Below are 20530 nucleotides of genomic sequence, written 5' to 3' on the forward strand. Positions count from 1 at the left end.
GTTAGCGTAGTCTGGAGACCTACCTGGTATGTTGGTGAGCTTGAACAGACAAAGCAAACGTGTATCTCACCCCACTTAAAGAGGCACCAAAATGAATTCTAAATGAACTCTTTTTATACCATTTATTACATATATATAATGGCAGTCTCTTCAATGAGCTCAGAAAAACACATTTGGTATTTCTATGTCGTTAAACATTTTGTAAAATGCCTCTGACAATGGTGACTGATTACTTCAGTACAAAGCCTTTTGCTTCACGTCACTGGATGAAAATCCTTCAATGTTAACACCCAATAAGCAGAAAGTTCAGTGGCAGTTAAGAGAACAGACTGGGCGAGCATGTACAAGAATTATCCTCCCAGCTCCACAAATGGTCTAGCCAAGGTTATAGCTGATGCAATCCTAAAAGGGCATTATCAGAAAACTTCCATTGCTCTTGTCTATGCTTTACCATCCACAGATAGGAATGACTGAGCTCGAGGACTGTCACACTGACAGCACTATGCTCACATCACCATTTAAAAGGAGCTATTGGAAACTTCTGCAGCAGGGCATAACAGTTGCTTCATTAAATGTAGATTTAAATCGGTTTTGAGCACACGGGATAAAATACTTTCACAAGACATACATGGCAATGCAGTAAGAATTCTGAATCCCCTAGTACATAGCCAAAAAAGTTGAATCCATTTTAAAAAGGTCCCCCCCAACAATATTCCTCTCTGCCCTCAATTTTAAAATCATTTTAAAGTCATTAATCATTCAAATAGAAAATCTCCTGCATTCCAAAAGGAGATCTGAAGCCCAGTACAAGTTAGTTTGTTGGTTTTTTTGGTGTTTGTTTGTTTTCTTCTCTAGAGACACTGTGCATTTCACTATTAACCCAAAGAAACCCCTCTTATTCCACCTTCCATATGTGGAACATTTCAGCCTATAATAACACTTTTAAATTCCACATTTCTAATATACTTTATGCAAAATTAACCATATCATTTTCTATGCAGTTAAATTACTTCATTCCTAGGTCCGGGCAGATTAGAAGGGTAATTCATAACCATTTTCAAGTTAGTTCATAAAGAAGTTTCAGTGGTTTGCTCTAAGGACTTAAAAGCCAGTTTTCCATACTCATTCTTATTAAAAACTATTTGTATGAGGATGATAGGGAAAACTGAACTCAGAAAGAAATCAAAACACTAACAACTCAGTCACAAGAAGTAGACACATATGAGCTCAGCTGGCCACAGAGGATCTGTTGAGCTATGCTGATTATAGCATCCAAATGGTTCTTTATTTGAAACTCTGAAAAAAGCCTTCAAGATTTTAAAGAAGGTTCTCTGAGGCCACATTATTTACATTTGATTAAGGAATGTCAGTTCTAGCAATTATACTATGCACCATGCACATCCATGAAACTGTTATTTTTTAATGCACTGCCAGAAAAAGGCTTTTGTCTATTTAGATAGCTTTTCATTAACTGCATTTCATTATTTTTTAAGATTAATTACTACTTCTGCATCAGAAGGTGAAAGAGAAAAAAATTAAGAGCTGCCCTTCTCCATGTGTGACATGTCTGCATTTCTATACCACAAAACAAAAATGAATCATATTAGCACATGGAAATTCAAAGAGTTTGGTTGTTTTTTGGTTTTTTTTTTTTTTTTTTTTTTTTTTTTTACGATAGCCGTGACTCAATATCTCTCATTTAAGCCATGTGCTAACAAAAAGACATCTGAGCACCCAACAAGGCTCTCGAGTATGAAGGTGACCAAAACCCACTTACCAAATGCACATTGGTCAGAGGAATGTGCTTCTGCCGCAGCAATGTCAAAAAACAGAAACTGAAATTTAATATGTACATTTTTAATGTCAGCACCCAATGATGCCCTAAAATGTAATTACACAGGCAGTTCCTGGAGATCAACAGGGTCATAAGGTAAAGAACAGTAATTCTGCTTGGTGCACACTATGAAAGCCTCAGCATGTTAATAAAAAAGACAAGCTTCAAGAGCATGTACGTAATATAATTAAGCACAGATAGATGAAACACTGATTCTCCATTCACCTGCATATTTTACACAAGTATTTTCAACTTTTCCCCATCAGCAATAAGGTTTGGTAGGGCTTTAAATCTTGCACACTGCAGTACTAAGCTTTTTAAAGAATAGACTAGGAAAATAAAAAGCAATTCCAGCAATCCAAAAGGGTTTAAATTGCTGGCTTTTTTTATTTACAGACTACTGGCAATTAATTTAAAGGCATCAGATAATGGAGAAAATAGGCATTTCTAACTTAAAAGTATATAAACAGCTTCATCAGAAACCAATCTTTTAGGTACATAAACAGCTTCATCGGAAGCCGTTCTGCTAGTTACATAAAGAATCCTATTATGCCAAATTAATTCAATCTAACTAATTAGAGAGCAGGAAGTTCTTTCAATTATTTTATGTGCTGTCTGAGAAACACACTTGAATACGAGAGCAGATTTCATTAATTGCGGTTCATTATTCTCCAGATTAGTTACTAAACTTGCATCAGAAGGTCAAAGACAGCAATTTTGTTGCTGCCACCACCTTGACTGGAATGTCTCTGCATTTTTGAAACTCAGGCAACCACTGACTATAAATAAAAATAGCACTGGGAAAGACCATTTTGTTAAGATAACTTCTGTATGTGCTTGCTTACTTTAAGGCTGATGCCAGCCTAAGCAACAGTGTCTGACTGAAATAAAAGGCTGCTAAAATAAAAAAAAGTTATTTTCAGAATGAGTGATCAGAACTCCATCTTCTGTTTACTTGCACAGAATCAGAGATTCAGTAACGCATCCACTTGGAGAGCTGCTTGGTCATGATGAACTTAACTTCAGTTATAAACTTGGAAAAAGGTTAAGTACTGCTTCCTTGGAAAGGATGCTCAAAAGCACTAAAATCAACTTAACCATAAGACCCTGCTTACAAGGCGCAACGAAACAAATCTGATGCTTTCTGCAGAGATGTACAGCCATCTAACCCTGATAATTTAACTATAACATATTGGAGATTTAATACAACAGCTGGGCCAGCCATCTAGCTCAAGATGGTTCACAGCATTTTTCCAGAATGGGTTTTAATGACATTAGATAATTAAGTACTCTCAAATAATGTAACAGATATGCACTGAGAAGGGAGCTTGACAAGAACTTTGGAAATTCTCTTTTGCTGAAGTTGTTCAATGAACCAGGAGAAAGTAATAAACTGATCCACTTAGCTTTTAGGTATTTATGTTCAAAAACCTGTTATTATACAGCTGCTCGTTTGCTTTTAGCCAGGAAAGGATGATTTAGATATTTCCATTTTCTTTGTAAAGCATTCCTTTAGTAATTTCTATTCCTGAACCTAGCTCTCCCAATTGTTTACGGCAACAGAAGTCCAGCAAATCCCAGTTAGGGGTCAGATCCCTTTGGAATTACAGCTGAAAAATTCTTTCAGCTTCACCTCTCCCTTATCCTTTTTGTAGTTTACCACCTACTCTCACCTTGCACATTCATTTATATCCCTTGCCACTGTGTATCAAAGTTTTATTCTTCCACAGAACTAAGATGTGTTGTTCCGTATTTTCTGAGACTCAGAAATACCTTTTTTTGTGTCCTCTCCATTGCGTAGTTTACTACAGTTATGCAAGAATTACTAAGCTTGCTGTCTCACTCTGGCAGGTTAGCGATAAGGTGTTAAAGCTGATTGCCAAACACTGACCCCCATAGCAGCCCCATCGTCCACTGAGTACAATAGCCATTCATCACTGCCACCATTTAAATTCTTCTGGCCACATTTGCATCATCAGGCCATTATAAAGAAACAGCAAGAAAGATTACTAGACATAATATTTATGATCTTAAAGCCAGTCTTGCTACAACAGCACATATTTATTTTTTTTTTGTGCTGCACAGGAGCAGCTGTAGCTAATTCTGTAGCAGTTCCTTCAATTTTTGCTCTCTCTTCTGTGCACTGTGATTGCTAACAGGAGTGAAGAAGCCCTGTTTCCTTACTGATAGAGCTGCAAAGAATATCTATAAACCTCTCAAGCCAGTGAGGTGTATTTGTAATACAATTGACTTGTTCTATTACAAAACTAAAAGTAGCAAATAATTACAAGATTTCATTTTAATATACGGATTCAGGGGTCATGGAAAAACTTAGGTTGCTCTCCAATGCAACCAAGCATTAAAACATCACACACTCCTGTTTATACATTAGCTTTTATTTTTTTAAAACAAAGCAGAAATAGCATTCCCTCCTATTAAAAATGTTGTGATCATGATCTGATTACTTGAGTTTTCATAGTAATCCATAATATAAATTAAAATCTTGTAAAAAAAAGATGTCTTTGTAGTTTAAAAACTGACTTCAAGACAAATAATGCAAGTCTGATCTTGAACAGTAGGAAGGAGTGGGAACAGGTGGTTAGACTAGAGGCAGGAAATTAGGCCTTGCTTCTAATCTCGGCTCTCATTGATTCGGTAAGAATTCAAGAAGTTGTGAAAGGCTCTCACTGCAATTGTAAAGAGCGCCTATTTGCATCTTTCGATACCCAAATACCTTTAAAGAAATCCACTGTCTTAATTTTAATCCTCTAAATTTCATAGCTGAGTAAGTTTATACAATTCCAGTCTCAACACTAAGGCTGTTGTAAGCAAAAGACAACATGAAAATGTAAAGCATTAAATTAGATAATATACGGGAGTAAAGTTTGCTCCTTTTATTACTTTGTAGAGAATAAAACCACAAACTAAAAATATTTTAAATCTGCCTTATTTTTTTTTTGTGCTATGTCTGTCATAAGTTACTTTTAAAAATATTTAAGTGTTAGTGTGTTTGGTTTTACTCTATTTATTTATTTAATATTTCACTGTACTTCTACAATGACAAAACAACTTCCTGTAGTCCTAGGACATTCTTGTAACAGCAAGTTTAGTTGTAGCAAACAATGTCTGCTACAGAACAGAATGTCTGGATCCAACCACAAAAAAATAGTTGCTTGGGAATTTTAGGGTTTGTTTTGCTTTGTTTTGAGAAAGATATCCTTTAAAACATTTGTCTGCACGTCAAGAGGTGAGGAAAGGCCTAAGTTAACAGGTAATGTGCTTCCAGAACTCCAGGCAAGTGAACAAGGTGATAGCAGAGTTAGCTGGATGGTTAACAAAGCACGGACAGACATAGCATAGACAAAGCATAGATTTCCACAAACTTTCACAAGTGAGATCTGGCTCCAGATTTATCTTCATAACAGTTTGTTACATCTTCCAGACTCACACTATAGAGGACTATTCCTTTATAAATAAACCACAGCCTCTCAAATAAAGGAGATAATATTATTTATAATGGGATTCTGTATTTCATCTGTTTTCTTTTAAAGACAGTAGCTTTTTCTAGTCTGCTTGACCATACGTTATCTACTGCACAGAAGCCACATCTGGAGCAGGTGGAGTTTTGCAGCACAGCATCCAAAAAAAAAAAAAAAAAAAAGAAAATCAAATGCTTCTCTGACATGTGGAATAGACAAGAGAATGAACAAAAACAACTGTCCAAAGTACATAGCAGAAGAGGGTAAAAAGTGACATGAGCTGGGGTGAGGGGTGGGAGGGAATGGCATATTGAAATAACGAATTAAAAATAGAATTACATTTTCCACTTGGCAATACACAAACAACACTAAGTGCACTTCATAAATTTTACTATTGTTGCTCCAAGTGGTATTACCATAAATCATGCTGGTACTGTATTTGGCACTTCTAAAAAGCCAAGTGGGCTGAGTGTATCAATAAGTTTAAACAGCTCCACTATCTCTGGACAGAACGGAGGGGGAATGCATCACAAGACTTTACTATGACTAAAAGCTTGGTTTGCACTGCAACAACATATAAAACAGCATTTTGCCAGCAAGTCTAACAGCACTCACCAATATTACTGCATAGCCTATTTGATTCAATTTTTTACCTGCTGTACAAGAGGAGAGGTCTGCCTGCCCTTTTTCTCATCTCTAATGGGAAAGAGAGACTTCAGCAGCTTTGGCATCTGAGGCACGAAAGACTTTACAGGATTCAGATAGGAAGCAGCAAGGCTACCAATACCTGTTGGAAAAATTAAAAAATGAGAACAGTTATGCTTTGGGGAAAGGAAAAGGAAAAACCCAAACCCAAGCCAAAAACCCCAACAAATTTATTACAAAATGTTATCATTTTAGTCTAAGATGACATCTTCCAGTGGTCAAAGCATTAACCAAAGAAAAGCATTGAGTGCTTGTTCTTCCTTTGAAAGGGACATGTGTATTTGGGTAGGTCTTAATCTGTGGCCTCAGTATACAGGAAAATTTTTTTCCATCACATAGTGTGAAAAAGCTTGTCATTTGCAACTGGAAACATAAAATGCTTTGTAACTTGCAGAAGCAGAAAAAAACCCCACCAATCTAGAAGCAAAATTGAAAAAGGACGTCCATACAACACACAACTTTAATGGCAATTACAAAACTTACTGGAAGCAGAAGATGAGAAGATTCAAGTTAAGAAACAACGTTAGGGGCATTCAACTCTCCTTACTCATACTGCCATTTTTTCTACGCTACTCCCCCTTAAGAAAACCTAGACAGACACACAAAACATCACTACTATATATCTCTGCACTCTCAGTTATATACTAGGCACATCAGCTGCAAAACACCCATCCAATTCCAGTGCTGCTTGTTTTCTAAAACATAAGTAGCCTTACTGTCTTTGTTGTTTTACTCAGGTAACAGATAGCATGTACTGAGGCCAGCTAAATTTTGGCTTTTGAAATTGAACTACTGAGATAAAGAAAACTTTAAACATGTGGCATTTGCCTCTTAGCAGAACTAGTATCAGATTTAAAGAAAAGGCTAGTTAGAGTTGCCTAGAGTCTGAGTAGCTTAGCCACAACTGCTAAATGTTCACAGAGAGGGAACTGCACAGACAGTGCTCTGGAGAAGAAATTTCTCTGCAACTCTGAAAGCAGCTCAGCTTTAACTGACATTCAGAAGCTGCAGTAACTTCACTCCATTTTTGGGAAAGTTGTCTTAGCTTTAAGAAAGCCCTTACCCGGATCAGGAGAGTGGTTTTGCTGCCCAGAGCCTGGCAGAGAGGTACGAGATGGACTAATGCCTCTACTGGAATTTGTGGCACCTTGGGATACGTCCTGTTGACTCTCCCATCGGCCCTAGAGAAAAAAAGTTTTATTTTTCAAAGTTAGCACACCAGCAAGAGTACAGCAATACTTACATACCATGCCAGCCTTCACAGCCCCTTTGCAAAATTCAGAATGCACAAGAGCTGAGGAAAAACCCTTCCCCAGAGGCACTTTTAGTTGAAACACCCAGTCCTGCAAAGATAAGCACCCTCAGCATCAAGGCACAGAAAAAGTCTACTTATAGACCTTAAAGCTGTAATATTTCACTCAATTATACAGCTGTGTTTTGGAAGTTGAGTACATTACAACCAGGTGAAAATAAAATAGTATTGTCTGCCCCAAATTCCTAAATATGTTGTGTATCTACCCTGGAAGCAGTCATGAGTGAAGTCTGGATGTAGAGTGTCAGAGAGAAGGGGTGAGGACAGACAGAGCTCTGAACAAGGAAAGAAATACGATCTTAGACCTAAAGGCTGGACCTAGGTCTAGGGTGCCTAGGGTCACAGAATGGATAAGCTGATGAGATCAAGAGGAAACAACTGTAGTACTGCAATTTTTCTAACAGCCTGGCCAACAAGCTGTGGATACCAGGAGCCAAGAAAAAGATTAAGTAAAGACAGGTTAGAGTTTTGACATGGTTAGTGAAGATGAAACATGATGATTTTCAGATCTGCAAGAGCCTGAGTGTAGATAAGGTAGGAAGAAACAGCAACCAAGAAGGTGGTAGGCCATCTGCCTTCCCAAGATCCCAGGATTCTCTGGCTGGGTTTTCACATGGATCCCAAGGGAGGTACACACCATTCTGAACGTGGGGTGCCATTTCTCACACTTTTACAAAGGTCCGCTGCGGTGTTGCATCTTTCATCTCAACCTTACAGGTCAGAAACTGGCTCAATGATAAAAGTCTCTTGGCTAACAGAGAGAATCTCCAAGCTAGTATTTCACACCAGTGCACAAGTGTCAAGAATCTATGGGGCCAAATCATTTTTTCCTAACTCTATCATCTTGATATATAAAATTGTTTACAGATTTGTCTGCAACGGTTACACTAAGTGACTGGCCAGAGGGTGTGTCTGCTCAAAGTTTCAGCTGGATACAAGACCCTATATTGCTTCACCAAACTGAGCACCACGTTTGGTGTGCAGAGCTGAGAGGCAGGCACTGAAATCCATGTGGTTGTCCTCCAAACTTCTGATATGGGCACACTTGCCTGTCAAAGTGGTTCCTTTGCATTACTAAAGAGTAGACTCCAAAAAAGCTATATGGTGCTAATTTACTTAATTTATAGGAGACCTTAAGGCAACTCAATATCCATTTAAGAGTCTACGGGTCAAAAGAATCTGGTCTCAAATGCTACAAGAAGTCTCAATGTGTTGCAGAAAAGTATTGTCCTGTTCAGGTAACAGAGTGCCCTCAGGACTACACGCCTGCAAAGTTTCACCTTTCCAGAAACAGAGGTTGCAAAGACAGGATGATGCAGCCAAACCGATACAAACTGAAGTCTGATCTCACTTCTGGTAGAGTTATGCTATGATTGGTACAATACCTGTACTTGTCTGGATTATATAGTATCTGTACCCGAATCTTGCTTGTTCTCTTAAAAGACATAACAGAAAGAGATGGTATAATGAACACACTAGAAAGGAGTCACAAGGGACGGACAGACCTGCTACATCCCAGACCACAAGTTTCATGTATTTTTCCTGGAGGAAGAGGGAGGAAATGTGCCTTTTCAAGAAACTTCACACTGTTGGATGCAAGGAAATAATCTGACCTTGAACAGAAAAATGATGGGCAGCTAAACTAATCTTAACTGTAACTTGAAGTCATGAATGTTTCACAAATAATAAATAAGCCAGGATAGGAGGAATAGATTTCTCCAATGGGTTGAAGGTCACACTAAGCAGCCCAGAGCAAAAATCGTTTCTATTTGGATCTATAAGTTAGTCCCACAGAAGCTCTCCTGCTTTGAATAGCAAGTAACTTGCACTTTTGCAGAGCAGCACCCGTCTTCAGACCTCTACTAGCTAACATCCATATTATTAGATGTAGAGACAACAGGCGCTGTTTCTGTGAAGTAACATTTGGGATACCTAAAGACTAACGGATGTCTGAGTTCACTGGAGGCAGCCATCCTGAATGTCAAAACTGATATAACCCAGGCTGGGACTAGCAGTAACACCAGGGGTTTGTTTAGTCTTGTATTTTTGAGGACTTTGGTGTTTAAGCCCTTCTTGAAAGCTTTCTGCTCTGTCGGCATGGATGATAGAGCTGTTCTACCCGTACCTTAAGCCCCCAACTTAAGCATTATCTTTGACCTGCAACTCATTTATGTCTTACACACATCAAAAAGTCATGCCTATGTCTGGAAAATTCTTTCCACAAAATGCTTCTATGAAACAGTCTTTCCTATTCCACTCCCCAGAAACTCTTATTCAGGCTTTGGCAGTCTTGTGTTTCAACTAGTGCAAGTTTCTTTCTGGTGGCCTTACTGCATGCAGTCTTGTCCCACTTATATCCATTCAAAATACTGCTTCAGAGACTGCTTTCTTATCCTATCATTTTGATCATTTCACACACTGCACCAGACATTGAAAGCCAGCATGGAAACAGCCAATGACTTCAGCGTATGCTCAAACTGTCTTCCCCTTCGGGATATGAAATGTTTCCTAAAGTCTCTCTCCTTCTCTGGATCCCACTGATGGGTTAGTTTGCAGGAGAAGAGCCAAAACATGAGAAAAGAGTTCATACACTATCCAGACAGGGAAAATATCTCAGTGTAATTCAGCATTTTTTGGATGCACCAGCTCGGGGTGCTGAAGGAGTTTTTTTTAAAAACAACAACAACAAAACCCCCAAACCAAAAAAACCCCAACTATTTGGTGGGAAGTTGTCACAAGACTCAAACAATCTTGAAATATTGTTACGTCTTCTTGCCTTCTGGTCTGATGTGCCATCAGCCTGGCAGATGTTAGCATTAGTTAAGAAAAAGAACTATGGAAGAGTGCAAAGCATCTGAAGGCTTCTTTTTTGGAGGACATAACAAAGCTTGATTAGTGTTACTTTTGGATCTTAGGACAATGATCCACTTACTAAAGACAAATGGATAAAAGGTGACATGTCTTAATAATTTTCTATCTATAGGCCAAGTCTAAGTGCTTCTGGAAACCAAAGAGACATAAGAAACAGAAAAACTATTATGGGAAAGTTTTCTAGCTTACTAGAACACTGACTCAATGCAGGTAAGGAGCAACTGAATCATTTTCTGAATCACGATTTGTTGAGTCAGAACTTCCCTTCATTGACTGTTCCTACAAAAATAATTTCAGGCAAGTATCTTGACTTTCTAGACCTGTTTGGAGAATGATGAAAAAAATTGGAGTAGGTAAGAAACAGAGCAAAACACTTTCAGAATATTTATCTTGCACAGAAAGAATGGCAATGTTCAGTGACTTTTTCCTTAGGAAAACCTTTGTTCTTAGGATCTTTAGGAAATTTTGCTTCAGCCTCGATATTATGGATGACTGCATTTCTACATAATTTTAAATATTTTGCCAGGTTAAATAAAATGAAGGTCCTGAGAACAGAAATGTGCACTTGAGAAAAGGATTTGTCTGGCCATATACTTAGGGCGCGTTGGGTTTTTGAAAAACGCTTGCTTTGGGGAGAGCGGAAAGATCATCATTTTAGACTGAAGGACAGATTTGTTAGGGGTAATGTGAGCTTCAACTCTGAGGTGACAGCAAACCATTAAAAAGTAAGTAAATCAGGGCAACAGGTGGAGAAACATTTGCGAAAGAAAATACTGGAGACGACTGAAAGGGTCAACTGTTGTGCGAAGAATCTGCAGAGGCAAAAGGTAGTTCATGAATGATTGATTTTACTAAGCTGGATTGAAAGATAACCCATCTCAATCTCACAAAAAGAAAAAAATATAAGAATTATTAACTATATTAACTTGATGAAGTTCCCAAGTTTCACATATGCATGTTATATAGCACTCTCACATGATTGCTTTGTGCATTCACTACACTTAAAGTCTAAGCAATTGGTATTATTTAAGTGCTGTGAATCTCTATCAAGAAGGGTGGTGAGAGAAAAGAAGGAAGCTTGTAAATCATTTGCCCAGAGGAGCCATCATTTCATGAATATATTTAGTCTCTGCCAAGTGACCAAACAGAGGTCAAGTGACTTAATTTAACAAATCAAAAATAGACACCGGAAGAATGCATGTCACTTGATGTATTTTGATACGGAGCTGTTTATAAAGTGTTTGTTTTACTTCTAGAATACCTTCTCCTTCTTCTCCTCTGCTTTCCCTTCTTTCACACATCCTCCATGAAAAACGCCAGGGAATTTATTTCAGGTCAGTACTGACATGCACAAAATCTTTAGAGCAAATATGGGTGATCACTACCTAAGTCATCTGTAGGCTTTACCTGACAACAATTCTTTTCTTGAAGTTGACAGACCATTAAAAAGCTGCCACTGGGTAAGAGAAATGAATAGTTCTTGTGGTTTATTATTTTAGCAGTTCAGAAAAGGCTTAGGAAAAAGTGACCATGTAGCACTTACATATAAGCATTCAGCTGGGACAAAAGGCACTTGTTCTCATGAACAGCAAGATTATTCAAATTGATCTACACGGTACCAATTTGGTGAAAAAACTCTGGTTCCCAGTAAAACCTGACAAAAAACCTTTCCCTGCAAAAACTTAACAGTGGCACAATCTTGTCTTACTTGGCTTTTGGATACAAGGCTTTTGAGCTACAAACTACTGGACCTTTGGGAAAGGAAGGATGACTGTCAAAGATAGAATGGCTATTGTGCAAAGTTATTTTAAGAACAACTCATGAAATTTTTAATCAGTATGTGATTATAGTCTATAGAAGACCAGTAAAACAAGTCAGAGGTCCCTTCCATTCTTTGTGCATCTGACTCATCCAGTTTAAGTCAACTGAATTTTTAAACTTCCAATGCAAGCCCCCTGGAATGTAAAAAATCCAGCTCCTTATCTTACATCACCACTAAGAGACTCTATACTCCTGCATTACCTGGCATGTGCTGATGTGCAAGGTGAAATAAAATTCATCTCATTCTCCCATAATGGTATCTGTAGTGATAACAGGAGTAAAAATTGGCTTTTTCTCATTTAAGCAAGCAGGTGTAACTTAGAGGAGAGACCAAATGCAGTCCTGTTAACCTAATATGAAACATCCATAAGACTGTCTTCTGAAGTAAATTTAGAAGGCATCTCCTTGCCTTCCTAGCCAGCTAGGTAGCTTAATCTTATGAGTTATTATTTAAAAAAATCCCAGTGGTGACTTAAATATTTCACATGAATGCATATCTCAGTGTGAGAGTCATCACGCTCTTTGACAGCTCTCTGTGGTGTCAGTACACAGAGATATTCTTTAACATTTTTTCAAAATGTGCAAAACCCACACCTCTGCTCCAGTCCTGGAGGAGGGCTTTTGAAGCTCTTCGTGGGGGTGTGACCACCTATCCATGTTTGTAGTAACAAAGATTCAACTATGGCTGCAAGATGAATCCAGGTCCTAATTCAGGAAACTTCTGATCTGCCTGATTTGGTTGCACCACTACCATCTTTACTTCTTATTGTAACCTGTTTAATATTCTTGTTTACAGGGGAATGAGTCTTGGCTATTCATAGTGCTGAAGAATGAAGCAGTGCCCACCTTCATAACTTGACCAATATGAATGATGCTTTACATAGAGGAATGAGACTCAAGAGCCCTTTCCACAAAGCTAAAAATCCATGGTAAAGATAGCAGGAATGCAAGGAATAATAATGTTAAAATTAGAGAGAAAAATGAAGTAATAGAATAAAAGTCAAGGAGAGGAATATTCTCAAATGTGTTGAGAGCTTCCACTAATACTGAAGGATGCAGGCTTAACAGATTAGTTTTGCACCCAGTTCAGGATGCCGTTACTATCCTGTGACGGATGTTTCTTATGATATAATAAACCACTTGTTTGAGATTAGCTTATTATAGTCACTTGTAAACAAAACCAAATTCCTGGTAAAATAAATTTATGACTGCTGGAGAAGAGTTCTTTTTCACTAAATTTCTCTGCAAGTGACAAAGACTTCTAACTTAGCTGAAACTCCGCCTATCAAGCCATTCTCAGATCCTTTCTGCGAAGATAGAGAGGACTGATATCACCAGTGTGCTTTATGATGTTTGCGTGCTGTAGGAACATTTAAGAATTTGTTTAACATTTCATTGTGATTACAAAAGCTTTTGTTCTTCTCCCTATGGAAGCTGAACCAGAGATCCATTTGAAACTAGAAATTTCTAACAGGGGTATTTGCACCCCCCAGGTCCCGAGTAACAAGTGCCTTGAAATGAAGCAATGCTGCAAGCAAGAAGGTAAACTACACAATCTCAGCTCCATGTTACAGTAGTACAGTGTGTTTGTCAGCGGCTACATCAACCATGGTAAAGAGCTGCAAAACCCCAAGCAAACCACTACCAATTAACTCTGGTTAACCAAAGGTTGGTACAACTAAGGGGACAAAGCATCATTCCTCTGAGAGTTTTAACATGATACTAAGGATAAACATGTTTTCCATTGGCCCAGTATTAATTTAAAATCATTCTTTCATAGAAATCAAGAGTTGTTAACACTGAACTATCTGAAGCCATAAAGCCTGAGAAAGATTTGGAAGAAACTCTCAACTTTTATCTCATCTCCAGGCTAACGTACATATGACTGGCATATATTTGCTTGCTTTCATGTCTGTTTTGGGGTTTTTTGTTTGGTTTGTTTTTTTTCTGAGATGGGGCCATTTCTGAAAAAACTTCACCCTGTCCAAAGAACTGTGAGAAATGGCATTAAATAGCTATAGCTCTGTAACAAACCATAATATGCACCCAAGAAGGAAAAACTTCTCTCATTTGTACCAGTTTCACACTGCATTAATGACAGGCTTTTCAATGGAAAAACACATTTGCTGTGTACTATGCAAATCAGACACCACCAGCAGCATCTTCAAAGCAGGAAGTAAAAGCGTGTAAGTGAGCAAAATAAACTTTATAGTGAGATAAAATTATTATCCCACTCATTAGGTGGACCTAATGCATTACCTCTGCTGGGACCTTTGGACTCTGAAACATGCAATGAGAGAAATCATTGAGGGGAAGGGAGGAGAAAAACAGAAATCATTAAGAACTCTGGTATTTAATTTTTGCTTTAAAAACCTACAATATTGAAACATCCCACAGTTCTCTCCAAACAGAAGTTGCTATAAGCACTTTATCACCTGCACATATTTTAGCATTCTCTACACGGAACAGATGTAGCAGATTTAGCAACCAATGCTAGAGCACTACATCAAAATTCTATTATTCCGTGCAACTGCATTACGCATTAAAATGCCTTGTCATCACTAGATACTCCCTTTTAAAATGACTACACGGTCACTGGGCAGAATATCTATCAGGAGAAAACCCTTCAGTTTATCTAGGACTTGGAAAATAAGTTTAAATTTAATCTTTCACTTTTAAAATAAATACTTTTGATCTATACTGTTGTTTTTACAGAGTGTAATGGGCTGAATGATCACCCACCACAAGATTAAGGCTGCTGGCTTCCCTCTGAAGGTCAGAGACTCTCTTCATAGGCCTCTATTCTGTCCTAGAGGTGAACTTGAACTTACATATGAACCCAGATTTGTCCCTTACCCAGAAGGTTTGCATCCACCCAGGTGAAAGCTTTGGAAGAGCTCTGAAGCTTGACAGTGAGAAAACTTCCCATGATGACAAATGCACTCCTGTGTGTTGGACAGCTATGTTTAATCTCGTCTGCTCAACTCAGGTCTGCCATTGTACATCCCACAGCGGTTGGGAGCAGTGCTGTATGACTGACAAAGGCCTGGGAACTTTCACAGAGAGGTCTAGTGTAGCACATCCAAAGCTAGTTATGTCCTAGGAACAGTCCCAAGGATACAAGGAGCACATAGGTGTGCCCCACCTTTTACAGGTGTTTCCCACTTCTGCTGCTGTAACTGGTATAGTGTAGCCCCTGTAGCTGCCTTTTTTGTACAGAAGATTTCCCAGGAGACCTTCAGATACTCACCCGGTTACTGCTTAGGTTATAAGGGGGGGCTAAATCTTGGCGGCTTCCAGAAAGCTGAAATAGTTAAGACAAGCAGAATTATTTCTTAACAAAAACTTAAACAACTGATAAATATGCCTCTTGACAAACACAAGGAAAGGTGAAAATAAATAGTTTTGCGGTTAAAGCAGAACTGAAATCCAAGAGATGAAAGGTAAAATCCCAATTATTGACATGGAAAGAGCCAGAATTTGACAAGTTTGATTACCAGCTCTATCAAAGGATTTCTTTCCAAATTTTGGACAACAAAAGTCTCATCTTTCTTATGCACAACACTGTTAAAAAGTTTAAGTTCAGTAAATACTTGTAACTTGCTTTCAAATCTTCTAAAGAAAAAAGAATCTTCAACTTGATAGCTAAATGAAAAAGCCTCCAGAGTTCAGAAAAAAAAAATGCAGAAGGTTCTTTTTATGTTGCTTTTTCAAATAGTCTGGATTTATGGGGGTGCTTTCAAGCATTCTAGCCTGTATGATGAAAGCATGGATATGTGCAGATTTTGTCTCCTCTTCGCAATTTACATGCTTACAAATAGCAGAGACAAACAGAAGGGTCAAACTGAAGGAAATTTATTGCTATGCTCCATGACTCTGGCATCATAGGGATCTGTAGCTGAAAGACTGGACTTGCTGCCCTCAATATACTGCAGATGCCAGCATGGAATACTCACCCGGTTCACATTGGGAGAGCTCAGGCTCCTGCGGCAGAGTTTTCCTTTTCCCATTAGCTGCTCTTTTACAGCAACTTCCTGCCAATCATAGAGAAGCAAAACAAAGAAAATATACCTGTTTTGCAAGAATCCAAGCTCCAGTCATCCCAGGATAGTTTTGTCTGTACAAGAAAAATGTTTCTAAACAGCCTTATTGCACAGGCTCCTGTCTGTGAAGTCTACTGTAATCTAAAGCTTGCACGTAACGTGGCTAGAAGCGTTAAGAGTGGATAAACTTCAACATCTAGTATATTGCTGATTGGCATATGTAGGATTTTATAGCTAGTTCTGATTCTAGGAGATGACTGTTACAGAAGTGAAGACTAAGACTGCCTTTCCTAGCTGAGGTCCTATTTTAATCCTTTAAACTAATTATATATGACAGGAAACTTGCTTTCAATACTTAGACTGCATCACACTTCACCATTAATTTATAGTGGACAGGCACATCCTCTAGCTTGTTTTGCATAAGTTTCTTTCGTGCTTGCATAATTTATATCCAGAAGAACAATTTTCAATAAATGTTTCTCTCTCCCGTATTTTTCCTGGTAAACAGATCAAGTTACAGTACTTAAGATTAACCCAATCAATGTCTTATTTATTGACAGAGCAGGTTTGGTTACTTCAACGTAGAATATGGGAAAAATGACAAGAATTCTACTAGTAACTTCAGAACCCATTACTAAAGCCCAGGCTTCAGAAAGGAAAAGCTAATGCCACACAACTACTTTTTCTGAACCATAATTAGCACTGCATGATCTTAAAAACAAACAAAGGATCCCATAATAGTGCATTTAATATAAAGCTCCTAGTCCCGTCCATCCATATTGCAGGTAGTTGAGTGAGAACATCTCTGTAAAGAGAGCTACATCTGCTTCTTTGGATGTTTGCCACACACACACTTTGTAAGGCTGAGGTATGCACTGAAGTGGTGTTTTTGGTTTGTTAGCCATTGTATGCACTTATGAGAACATTTGCATTGCCCTACACTGTTCTCAGTAAGCATATTCTCTGCTGTCTGCTACAGCCTTAAAAACAGACCTGGCGCAGACGATCCAAGGTGAGAATGTTCTCTACAGCCAGCACACTCCGCAAATACTTCTCAATATAGGCTTCAGAGTCAGCTGAAGCTGCATCTTCAACATTTGCTGCCATTCTCGCTAGTGCCTCCCGCTCTTCAGCTCCTTGAGCATCCTAGGAAGACAAAAAGAAATGACAACCTTTTAAAATAAAATAAAAATCTCCCACATCAGTCCTGAAAAAAATGCATTTTTAAAACATGCAGGACAGATTCAACATTGTTTTCCCTTAAGCTCAGGGCAGATTCAGATGTCTTGTAACGAGGCTTATATTTAGAAATCTCCAACATTGAAAGAATTTGTGCCATGTCAACTGCATGGGTACTCCTACCACTGTCACAGACATCTCAAGCTATACGTGGTTATTGTTCTTTTGTTTTTTGGTTTTGAGAGTCTACAGTGAGACACAGACATTGACTAGCAAAAGGGCTGCATTCAGATATTTTGTAATTGATAACACATTCAGGGCATTATCTATCCTGTGAGGAAAACAAAATTTCAAGTGACTTGCAAGGAAAAAATAGAACATTGCTTGAGAAACATTTCAACGCAGAGTGCTAAATACAGCAGAACATAAAAGACAGAATCAGGCAGCAATCAGACTTTTGGCTCTTCATGTGTTAATGTTTTTACAAGTGCTCTGATAGAGCATCTGTTTGGAAGGAAAGGATTATCATCTAACTAGGAACATGCTCAGGAATCAAGAGTTGCATAAAGACATTACTTAAAAAATGCCAAGTTGTTATTTTTTACATATTCTCATGCTCCCTACATTAGGCACTTCACCTACCCATCTTTATTCTCCTTTTTCTCTCTCTTTAAAATGTTTCTTCAAGGACCTGAGCAAATAGATGCTCACTCAACAAAATACATTGTGACCCTGGTAAGACATAGGTTGCTGCTAAGTCACAGCATGTAAAGGAATATGCTTAATCTTTTATAAGAACCATAGTTTATGCTTGCAGCAGCAAGAGCTAACATGCTCAAAATAAGGGAAAAATCAAGAAAGTTAGAGACTCTTAGCCAATTTCAGATACTCCGATTTCTTATTCACCTCTGGAATATTTGAGACTATCTCGAAAGTGACACCACAGCCAGGAATGGAACTTCGGTGAGACATTCTTCGGAGGAAACTCTGTGCAAAACCCTGTGGGGAGGCAAAAAAAAGGAAAATATTTCTTGCTTTAAGGAAAATATGGTTTAACATATTTCAACTGAAGTAAATACAGTTTACAAAGAAAGAAGTCTACGCTCAGGACACTAGCCAATAAATATGTAAGAGTCAAAGATTTTAACTTGGGAGACAAATCATTTGCTTGTCTGTATTTCAGATACAGAGAAAGTATTAAAATTCCTTCATTGCAAGGTGACTGCTTAACCAGCACACAAATCATTTGCTAGGTCTAGAAGTAGGGTGGGGTTTTTTTGGTAGAGCCCTAGGTGACTTGTCTTGAATATTGACAAGTACAGGCATTACATTCTTGACCAAAGAGATCGTTATGAAGAATGATTTAAGGGGGCATGGTCATTGTTTATGCTGACTTGGCGCCTTGCAGGGTTAAGAACTGGACTGTTGAATTAATGCAGAGATGAGTCATTCAAAGATGCTGCTGAGACGAACACCAGGGAAAGGTTATTGACAAGGATTTTTAGAAACCTAGCAAGAAAGCCAAAAATTCTGTGTCGAATAAAAGTAAAAAACATCGTTGACTAAATCTGTAGAAAACACAGTTGATGAAGACTTAACACAATTGTAATTATTGGCATGCTCAATTTATCTATTGAACACACTCTTCCATTCTATACAACAAGAAATTCACTGTTCTGTTTCTGAGAAAAAGCTTTTGCCTGATCAAAGCACCAAGAACTGTAGTTCTTCTATTTCTAGCACTAAAAGCAGTTTAGAGTTGCCTACAGGGTTTCTGGGTGTGACCACACCTCTTCTGCTCTTGCTTCAGATCTTAACTACAGATGTGCAAACAGAATAACAATTCAGGCTTTCTGCTTTGTCATTATCACTGCTAGGGGAAGCTGGATTCTGAGACAACGCTGAACAAACTCTTCCTCACCATCTTTCTCAAGAATTAAATATTTTTCAGGACATCATTCTGCAAATGGAATGACAACCTTCTGCTTTCCATTTATCAAACATCCTGCTTTCACCTACACATTATCGTAAAAGCACAAGCCAATTGGAAGACATAAAAGACCAAGAGTGATTAACTTTGACAAATTACACAAGGAGACCTCTGCTTCAACTACTGCTAGTTTATCTCTAAAGATCTGGATGCATAAATAGAAACGGTTAGCAGTAACGTATGAACATACTATAGGAGTAGGGAAACACACCAGTTTCTTCTGATGCACAGTTTTTGCAAAACATGAACTCCAGGCTCATGAGAAGTTAACTCTTTCTACTTTCTCCAGTGATTGGGGATAAAACACTTAGTAGTTAATACAAGTAATACCAAATCTCTCGTACTTAGATGCCATTCAGCCTTTAAAAAAAAGCTGCATTATCATCCACAATATACAAGATCCTATGAAAATTACTTGGCAGCTTAAAGTCTCAATACATGCCATTGATATGGTGCTTCCATTCAGGCAGAGATGAAGGTAGCTACAAGAAAATAAGAGTCATAGCAGCAGCACACTGCACAAATCACAGCCTTCCTCTCTTCAAGCAATAGTAAACATGGGGCAGAGTGAAAGTGTGGAGGATTATAAAAGGTATACCTGTCTGCCATACACATTAACACAAATGCGCTTGCGTAACACTAATTGCATTTCTGCAGGATGGCTGAGCTGGACAGTGGCTCTCACAATAAGGTAAACTCTTTCATCTGCTGCTGTTCCTTTACTGAGCTGGATACAGTCGTGGACTGTGGAATCCCATGAGGCTTCTGCTTTCACCTGCAAAGGAAAAAAATGTATCCTCTAATAAGCATAATTAGGTGTATAATTAACTGTAATTAATTAAGCATAATTAACAAAAATACATAATACATAAATTTTGAGAGTCAGCTTCTCCATTTCACTCCCTATGAAGAAAAATCCCTGTGCTTTAGAAGAGGCCATTTAAAAATCAAGATCAGTTTGCCAAATGAAGACGTTGGGATTAAAAATGCCAACTTGCTCAAACTCTGGAACATTTCCTCTTGAAAAAAAGATCTTTGAATACGCAGGATCATTGCAAATAAATTATAAAATATGCAGAACTACAGGACCATTTGGCCTAATTTATTGAGAGAAACCAGAGAGCAACAGAGATTGCAGTGAAAATCTTCCATCACACCACATAAACTCTCCTGTCTGTATTTGAGAAATAACTTTGCTGAAATATTTCTAGCAATACAGCAAAAGCTGCAATTTCTCTTCTTGAATGTTAAAATATAAGTATTACTGAAGACTTAAATGGTTTATCTTCAAGCCAT

At 38.1% G+C, this 20530-nt stretch overlaps 1 protein-coding gene across 4 annotated transcripts in view; it reads right to left on the minus strand.

Moving 5' to 3' along the window:
• Positions 1-20530, minus strand: part of KIF13B (kinesin family member 13B) — a 128932-nt gene that overhangs the window by 13842 nt on the left and 94560 nt on the right. For 3 of the 4 annotated variants that reach the window (XM_075048926.1, XM_075048924.1, XM_075048927.1), the window contains 8 exons: positions 19833-20009; positions 18151-18243; positions 17059-17211; positions 15979-16056; positions 15273-15326; positions 14282-14302; positions 7082-7199; positions 5967-6100 (listed from right to left, as the gene is read on the minus strand). In XM_075048926.1, the coding sequence (XP_074905027.1) occupies positions 5967-6100; positions 7082-7199; positions 14282-14302; positions 15273-15326; positions 15979-16056; positions 17059-17211; positions 18151-18243; positions 19833-20009 (828 nt within the window). The remainder of the gene's footprint in view (positions 1-5966; positions 6101-7081; positions 7200-14281; positions 14303-15272; positions 15327-15978; positions 16057-17058; positions 17212-18150; positions 18244-19832; positions 20010-20530) is intronic. The other variant, XM_075048925.1, reaches the window with a different exon arrangement.

The sequence above is a fragment of the Buteo buteo genome, chromosome 17 (assembly GCF_964188355.1).
Source record: "Buteo buteo chromosome 17, bButBut1.hap1.1, whole genome shotgun sequence".
NCBI classification, from domain to species: Eukaryota; Metazoa; Chordata; class Aves; order Accipitriformes; family Accipitridae; genus Buteo; species Buteo buteo.